The 8730-nt window shown below is 42.3% G+C and overlaps 1 protein-coding gene across 1 annotated transcript in view; it reads right to left on the reverse strand.

The window, feature by feature from the left end:
• The window catches only part of LOC104873621 (lysine-specific demethylase 4C), a 46654-nt gene extending 38130 nt beyond the window's left edge, over window positions 1-8524 (reverse strand). The window contains exons 1-2 of the mRNA XM_019210079.2: window positions 8427-8524; window positions 494-651 (exon numbers count right to left, since the gene is read on the reverse strand). Of these exons, the coding sequence (XP_019065624.1) occupies window positions 494-636 (143 nt within the window). The 5' untranslated portion in view covers window positions 637-651; window positions 8427-8524. The remainder of the gene's footprint in view (window positions 1-493; window positions 652-8426) is intronic.
• Window positions 8525-8730: the final 206 nt, after the last annotated feature.

Genomic DNA, 8730 nt, shown 5'->3' on the forward strand with positions numbered 1-8730 from the left:
TAATCCCAGCACTCGGGAGGCTGAGGCAGGAGGATCACCATGAGTTTGAAGCCAGCCTGGCTGCACAGTGAGACCATGTCTCAAAAACAGACACACACACACATACACACACACCCCACAGAAGAAAGTAGGAAGGCAGAGAGAAAAGGGGACTAGTAAGGGAACTAGTAGGTAAGCTTCAGGGTAATGATTATCTTCTAGGAGACCTGAATGAAAACTGTGAATGAGTACCTCATACCGCTGAAGCCCATCCATGGATCTCTTTGGTTCTAACAACTACCCTTGATTTTTAAAGAAAAGTAGCAGCAGCAGCCACCTTAGAATACAACCTAGTATAAAGACTTGAAATAAAATAATTACTCTTCAAGAAAGCACAGTGCTCCACATGGATCAGAAGAACAACCGTGCTGCTGTGGATGAAACAGAGACCCGTGTCGTGCACACTAAGAGCATCCGTTCAAGGCCAAAGGATCTTTTCCGGGAGCATAGTCACCTTGGCAAGACGGCTCGGTGGGCTCCTCTAGATTCCATGTATGCGAGGTATCTGTTGAACTCCCGGAACTCTTCCATGGAGGGTCTGAAGGTCATTATCTTACAGCTGGGGTTCAGGGGACTCTCTGCCTCCACCACCTCCATGATGCTGGGTCAGCCCTGCAGGGAAGAGGATAAGGCCGTCAGCACTGAATTATATATGCCTCACTCAGATCAGGTCCCTTTCCTCCCACGTAGCATTTAAACTCCCTCAGGAGGCGCTCCGCTCCTTCAGTTACGTACAGTTCCTTTCCACCATTCTTGGGGAGAGTCCACATCCCTTCCTGTCCTCCCGACAAGTCATCCCCTGCCAAGCTCCTATTCCTGCACTGAATCACTGACCTGGCTCTACTGCCAACTTCCTCAAAGCAAAAAGGCATTCCTCAGAGTAAAAATGAATTCTCCAGCATTTCAATTTCACAAGAAATGCCACTCCTGTGTTCTGAAAGGCTCTTGCGCTCACACATACGCCTGTAGAAACCTTGCCCAAGCTCAGAAGATGTTCAACATCCCTAGCCAAAGAGTGGACCCCACCATTCTTCAGCTTGTTGTAGCATGCCTTCCTATAACAATTACACATCGATCACTCATCAAAACTGAGACAGAAAAGGGGAAGGTATCTCTTCAATTTCCACACTTACTGCACAGAAGCTGAACAAACTTCAATACTGTCATGTACACAGGAGCTGGGTATGGTGGTGCACACCTGCAAACCCAGTGCTCAGGAGTCTGAGGCAGGAGGATCACTGTGAGTTCAAGACCGGCCTGGGCTACATGGTGAGTTCAAGTCCAGCCTGAACTACAGCAAGACCTTGTCTCAAAAAATTAAAAAACAAAAAGGAAAGGAAAAATGTATAAAGGAAGGAAAAACCAACTCTTCCTGGATAAATCAGAAATTGCCATCCCTTTCTTTACCCTTAAAGTATAGCAGCTAGCCAGACAAGAGAAAGAACTCCAGGCATTAGAGATACATGGGAATAGTGCAGTAAGAGAGGAGACTAGTTTGTCTGGAGCACAGATGCCAATATTACATAAGATTAGGCTCAACTGTGGTGGTGCATACCTGTAATCTCAGCATTTGGCAGGCTGAGACAAGAGGACCACGCATTCAAGGCTAGCTTAGACTACATTGTGAGTACAAGACCAGTCTATACCACACACTAAGACTCTATCACAAAAAATACAAATAAATGATGCTTTGTTACAAAAACATGAGCCTAATCTTGCTTTCCGTGAATGGGATAGTTCCTTCAACAAATGTATATTGAGCACCTAACGTGTGCCCGACACAAGTAAGCAAAGGTAAGTAGGAGGCACCACAGTGACTTCAATAAAAAAGTCCCAGCCCACACCACCTCCAGATTTAATAATCAGACCTGGCACCGGATAACTCAAACCACAAATCCTCTTGGAACACAGTTTTCATTTTATTTATTTATTTTTCCCTTCCAGTACTGGGGATGAACCCAAGGCCTTTGCACTAAGCTACATTCCTAGCCCTTACTTTTTATTTTGAGATAGGGCCTAAGTCACAAAATTGCCTGGTTTAAACTCAAATACATCGTCCTCCTGTTGCAGTCTCCCAGAGTGCTGGGTTTACAAGGCATGTAATACCTGGTACCTTTTCTTTTTCTTTCTTTCTTTCTTTTAATAATTTAAATTTTCCTGACAGGAAAATTGGGAAGTGAAAAAACAGGACAGATAAAGGGGAGGGCGTGTTATACAATAAGAAGTTAAAGCAGATAGTGATGTGGTCTTCATTCACTTAGCTTACAAAAGCAGGCCTCTTACAGTGCACTGTATGGATCACAAATACTGAAGTGTGCCACCCACTAGAAGAAAATCATCTGCATGGAGATACATTAGCAAATTCACAGCAGAAAACAGTCTAGATTCTCCTTGCCTCAGAAAGGGAGCATGCAAAGAGAAAATCTTGCAGGCTACTTCCCAGCCAGCATTCGTTCACACAAACAGGTGCACACATCAAATCGAGGCCTACAGAACAAAACTTCCATTCTAAATAATAAGCACACAGTTCCTTAGAAACATCCAAACCTGGCCCTTGCTTACCTATTACCGCCTCATCCACCATCACTGCCTACACTTTTCAGCACCCACAGAGCACTGGTTCTAGGACAGTGCGGGCAAACCTATGGCACACATGCCGCGGTGGACACACCGAGCCCTCTCTCTCAGCACACAAGCCAAGATGCCCCAGCATCACCACAGCAGCTGAGAATCAGACAGCAGCGCGCAGGGAGGGTATGATCAAGCTCAGAAAGTAGTGGCACCAGGCAAGGACATCGTGAGCCACGATTCATTAGCTGTAACTCATCTGAGCTTCCATGTGGTCGGTCATTGTGCTGCCAAGGATATATACATATTTGCTTGGACTGGCTGTGAGTTTTAATACAGTCTTCTGTATAAACATAAGATTTTAGCTTTGACTTTTCTTATGAAAAAATTGAAATTTAATATCTAAGATTTAGCATATGGATGTTCTAATTAAGAAACTGAGATTCTTTTAATGTTGTGCTGTCCCCCTGGCATATTTGAATTTGCAGCATCATATTTAGTTGTTTGTGAAGAATTTATGAGAAGAGCAAGGATATACATATATATTTGCTTGGACTGGCTGTCATTTTAGCAGAAGCCCCCACAAGGTAGGAAATGCACTCAGATGCCTTTTTCAAACAGAGCAAGCCAAAAGCTGGTGGTCAGCCAGCTTGCTCCCTTGCGCCAGTGGTCAGCAAATTCAAGAGGAACCCCAGCTGAGAATCACTGCCATAGATTGTTGACAAGAAATATCAAATTCATTAGTGTTAATGAATACTGTTAGCTATTTTTGGTATAGGGATAGATAGATTTGTACAGTGGTACCTCAGTTCATGAACTTAATTCTTTCCACAGTTCTAATCTCAAACTGAATTAGATGAGAAACAATTCAACTTCAATGGTTAGGTTCAGTGTTGACCTTATGAGGAAATTTGAAATTTGGTTCTCATCCAGTTTCATTTGCTACCAGAATCATGGAAGGAATTAAGTTCATGAACCAAGGTACCACTGTATTGGGTGCTTCATTTTTTCCTAATTTTGTGTTTTTGTAGTCTTAAACACCAAAAAATGATCACAGCAAAAAAAGAAAAACTGAAAAAAGACAGTTGGAGATTATTCCAAGAGGCTTAGACAGAGTCATTTAGAGTGACTGAACACAATGGGAAACTGTTACATATTCTGTGTCACTAAAGTGTTGTGCATTGGACATCAATTGTCAGACCATACTTTGACACCAATCAAATCATCTCTGACAGGTGCCAGCTTTCAAATTTGACTGTGCATAACAAAGCATGGTAAGCTCCTCTCTGGTGGGGATTTTATCAAAATGGCCATGTTGTCTGGGAGTAATTCCCTTTTTCATGATCTCCCAAACAAGGATAAAATTATATCTCTGAGATGCCACTTAGCAGAAAGAAATACTGTTAAGGACTGGGTCCTGCACGTGGCAAGTGATGTTAGTCAGCAGCTCACCACTGATTTACAAAGGGCAGCCTGTTACTCCATGTGCTTGGATGAAAGCGCAGATATAAATAATCACTCAAGGCTAGGAGTAATTTTGTGTTATGCTGTTGGTGACATCATGAGAGAAGAGCTCATGAAACTGGTGTCTTTGCCTGGAAAAATACAAGGGATTGGTATCAACAATGCTGTGATGGAGGCTTTTTTGTCATAAGACGTAAGACCAGAAAAAGTGGTTTCAATTACTAATGATGGGACCTTGCATAGCAAAGCTTCATACAGTTCTTAAAGAAGCAAAACATCCAGTCATTGGTTTTCACTCTATCGTATTATCACGAATCTCTTTGTGTCAGGAAAAGCAGCAAAAAAAAAAAATCAGACAATATCCTCAAAGACATCCCCAAAATAGTGAATTACATCAAGTCTCATGCTCTTAATTTTTCACAGTTCCAAGCACTTCTTAATGAGGTTCAGGCATAGTATAATACTTTACTTATATACAATAATGTCTGATAGCTGAGCAGAGGATGAGTCCTGGAGAGATTCATAGCCTGCTTCAATGAAATTAGGCTGTTTATGAATGGAAAACAGCAAGAATAGCCACAGCTCACTGATAGTCTGATTTAACCATCTCATGATTTTTACAGATTTTACACCATACTTCAGTGCACTGAACAAAAATACCACACAGTACAGGGAAAAGTGTAGAAAGGATGTTCTGTGATATCAAAACATTTGATAGAAAACTTTAGGTTTTTGAAACAGATCTTGAAAGTGGGAAGGTAAAATATTTTCCAGCCAGGCATGGTGGCACACACCTATAATCCCAGCACTCGGGAGGCTGAGGCAGGAGGATCACTGTGATTTCGAGACCAGCCTGAGCTACAAAGTGAGTTCCACAGTGAGTTCAACTACATAGTGAGACCCTGTCTCAAAAAAATAATAATAATAAAATAAAATAGTTTCCAAATCTAAAAATACATTTAGAAAATTCTGCAACATTTGCAGACAATCCTACAAGGAATTTTCTAGCATTATAGTAGCTACAAAGGAGAATTTTAGTAACAGATTTTTACAGTTCCATAAGATGGGAGACAACTCTGTTTTCTTAGTTCTCCAGACAAAGCCAAATTTGAAGAACTCGTTCATTCCTGCTTTCACTGCTTGGATTTTGGAAATCTGGAAATGGAGCTATTGAAATTTTCAGAAAGCTCTAAGTGGAAAAATATGATCTGCATGCAACACTTGAGAAGACAGAGTATGAAGGGATGACTAAGGACAGCATAGTTGGTAGTTCTGAAAAATGAAATCTTTATGTGGAATTCACTGACAAATAGAGTCAATGCTTTTAAAAAGGACTCAGGTTTTCTTTTCTTACTTTGTTTGGAGCATCTTATGCTTGTGAGCAGCTATTTTTAGCTTTGAATTCTATCAAATGATACAAAAAACAGATTGACAGGAGACCTGAGTGCTGGATGTGTTGGCTCAAACTAACAAAGTGTGAGCCCCCGCCTTTTGACAAAGTATCAACATGCATAGACAGCAAAGGTCACAGTAATCTTGCAACAGGACACCACATGCAAACTTCTACCTTTCAATAAAAGGTCATTTGTATCACTGAAAAACTCTATTGTGTTTGTTTTTAAGATAAAAGATGTTATTTTATTTTTTCCGGTTTAACTGCAGGGCTGGGAGTTTGTGATAAACAAGTGGGTATTGGGTTGCAGTTTGAGCACTCATCTCTAAAAGGTTCGCCATCACTGTTCTGGGACTTCCCGAGACAATGACATCCAACAATGTCCAAGTCCTTTATATGAAATGCCACTGTATTTTCATATAACGTACACATATCCTTCCATAGACTTTAAATATCTCTAGATTTTTAATGTCTAATGTGATGTTAGTACTAAATTAATAGTTCTTATATTTTCTTCACAGAATATTTTTAATTTTTTTGTATAGGGGATTTAGCTCAGTGGCACCATGCCTGCCTCATAAGCACAAGGTCCTGAGTTCAATCCCCAGTACAAAAAAATTTTTTTTAATTTTTATTAGTACATGTTTGCAGTACATAATGATTAATTCATCATGGGGAGCTGGTACATGGACATAACACATCTCAATTCTTTTTTTTTTTTTGAGACAGGGTCTCATTCTATATAGCCAACACTGAGCACACTACATAACCAGGCTGGCCTCAAACTCATGGTGATCCTCCTGCCTCAGCCTCCCAAGGGCTGGAATGGCAGGTGTGCACTACCACACCCAGTTTAATTCTCACTTCCCCTTCCCCTTTTCTCTCTAATTCTTTATAGAATTATTGATATATGTGGTACACATGCAACTCCCCAACCTCCTAGGTATCCAAAACAGGAGTTCTCAAAAATCAAAAAATGAAATCTAGGAACAACAGAGGTTAAGAATAGGAAAAATTTATTGAGAGAAAGTTTCTAAGAGAGACAAAGAGGGAACCAGAAAGTGAGTTGCCTGCCCATCCCACTTTTAAAAGGTGTTTTATACATCAAAGCCACAAGGTGAAACAGGTACAAAGTGAAACAAAACTATAAGACCCAATGGAAGGTTACACAGCGGGCATGAGGTGGGGCAAAACCACGACCAACCAATAAGATTTCAAGTACAGTCACCCAGGTAATATTGATTAAATGGGGCTCAAATGGGAAAACAAGTCACATACCAGGAGCTTCCCATTTAGGATATCAATCACTGCTGTCTCTAAGGGAAGCAGTGCCTCTTTTTTTTATAAAGCTAACCTGTGAATGTGCCTCAGTTTACCCCCCCCCCTGTTGTTGAGGGCTGGGGCCTTGAGGGCAGCCCTGTCTAACTACCTGCAAGTTATCTATAACTTACCTATCTACAATATTATGGAAAGAAAAAAGTCTGCAAGTGTTCAGTAAGACTGGAAAGTGTTTTTTCAAATACCTTTGATCCATGACTGGTTGAATACGCTGATGTAAAACGGTCAAACACAGAAGGCCACCCATGCACTCCAATAGTACTGACTGGCTTGTGCTTCTAGAGCAAGCAAAGCTCTCTGTGACTCCCCGGAAGGTCCCTCCCCTTGGAGCAGCCCTTGATGGCTTTCTCACCTGGCATCTCCGCCCAGCCCTCTGGCCAGGCTTGAGGAGTCCCCCATGTTCACACCCACCTCTCTGTCTCCCTTACTGCTGCTGTTACCTCTCCCAACTGTCTGGTGTCTGTCAGCTCAGAAGGGAAAGGCAGGCTCTCCATCTCTTTAGACCCTGGCTTACAGCCTGGCACCCACCCTGCCTCAGTATCTGCTGCAGTAATTTGTCTGCTAATAGAAGGCACAAGTACCAAAATGTTAAAGTATTCACATAATCTGATACCAAATTTAGAAAAAGGAAACCGCCAGTCCCAAACACAGGAAAGTTACTTAAAAAACAGATTCATTTGCTTGGCTTATGAGCCAAGCTTATGAGAATATTAGAACAGAAGGAATCTGAGCAGTGAGATATGGGAAGAAGCCCACAGATTATCTAGGTAGGAACACTTGGTACATGAAAGGCAGCAGCCCACCTTCAACCTCTGCCAAAGTACAAGGGGGGCAGAGAAAGAAGCCACTAAAGAAGAAACTGAACCTGAGTGGTGGTGCATATCTGTAATCCCAGCACTCAGGAGGCTGAGGCAGAAGGACTGCTGCAAGTTCAAGGCCACCCTGCGCTACAGTGAGGTGAAGACCAGCCTAGACTATATAGCAAGATTCTGTCTCAAAGATACCAATAAAGAAAGAGAAAGACAAGGGGGAGGGGAGAGAGGGAGAAAGGGAAAAGAAAACAAAGTGATGGACTACACTCCACAGGGAATGAAACAAACTCCCATGTTAAAGGAGTGAAGCAGATGATAAATAAGCAGTGAAGGTGATGAAGAAGAAACCAGAGCAAAAAGAAGGGTTGTGTCAAAAGAGGAGACAAAGGAAGTGGAGGACATATGCAGGAGAGGCCCAAAGGAGGGATTGATCACAAGGGTATCAGGAATAGTTCAGCCTGCGGCAACAGCAAGGGTGGAGCCTCTAGGGCTCTTCCAGAAAACAGCAAGGAGCCAGGCAGGGCAGTGCACACCTTTACTCCCAGCTCAAGAGGCTGAGGCAGGACATTTTCAAGTTCAAGGCCAGCCTGGGCAACTGAGTCAGACTTTCACTTGAAACAAAAAAATTTTTAAAACTGTAGGTATAGCTCAGTAGTAGAGTGGTTGATCCCAGCACTGGGCGGGAAGGGAGGAGAAGAGGTGAGTACAGTTAGAAATCAGTAAGAAAGATGGAGAAGGCTGAGAAATGAGAGAGTTGGAAGAAAAGGACTTTGGCATTGACTGAGTGGGTCGGCAGTGACCCTGGGCTTCACCTTTCCAGTTCGCAGAACTCAGACGCACATTCCCCTTCCAAGAGATGACTCCTCTGCCCTCTAAGCAAGTCTTCAGGGGGACCTGAAGCAGAGAAGCAGGCTGGCTCCCTCTGTCTAAGTCACATTCAGGCTGTGACAAAACAAACAAGGATGGAAGTGAGGAAACTGGGAGAGGGCAGTTTAGAGTAACACAGCGAAACATTCAACCCTATATCCCTTCTAGGAACACTTTCAATATTCACTTACTCACTGTTCATGATGGCTTTATGGTACATAACTACTCCAAATAATGACTGCAACTTAG

The sequence above is a fragment of the Fukomys damarensis genome, unplaced genomic scaffold (assembly GCF_012274545.1).
Source record: "Fukomys damarensis isolate Sample0158 unplaced genomic scaffold, DMR_v1.0_HiC HiC_scaffold_73888, whole genome shotgun sequence".
NCBI lineage: Eukaryota > Metazoa > Chordata > Mammalia > Rodentia > Bathyergidae > Fukomys > Fukomys damarensis.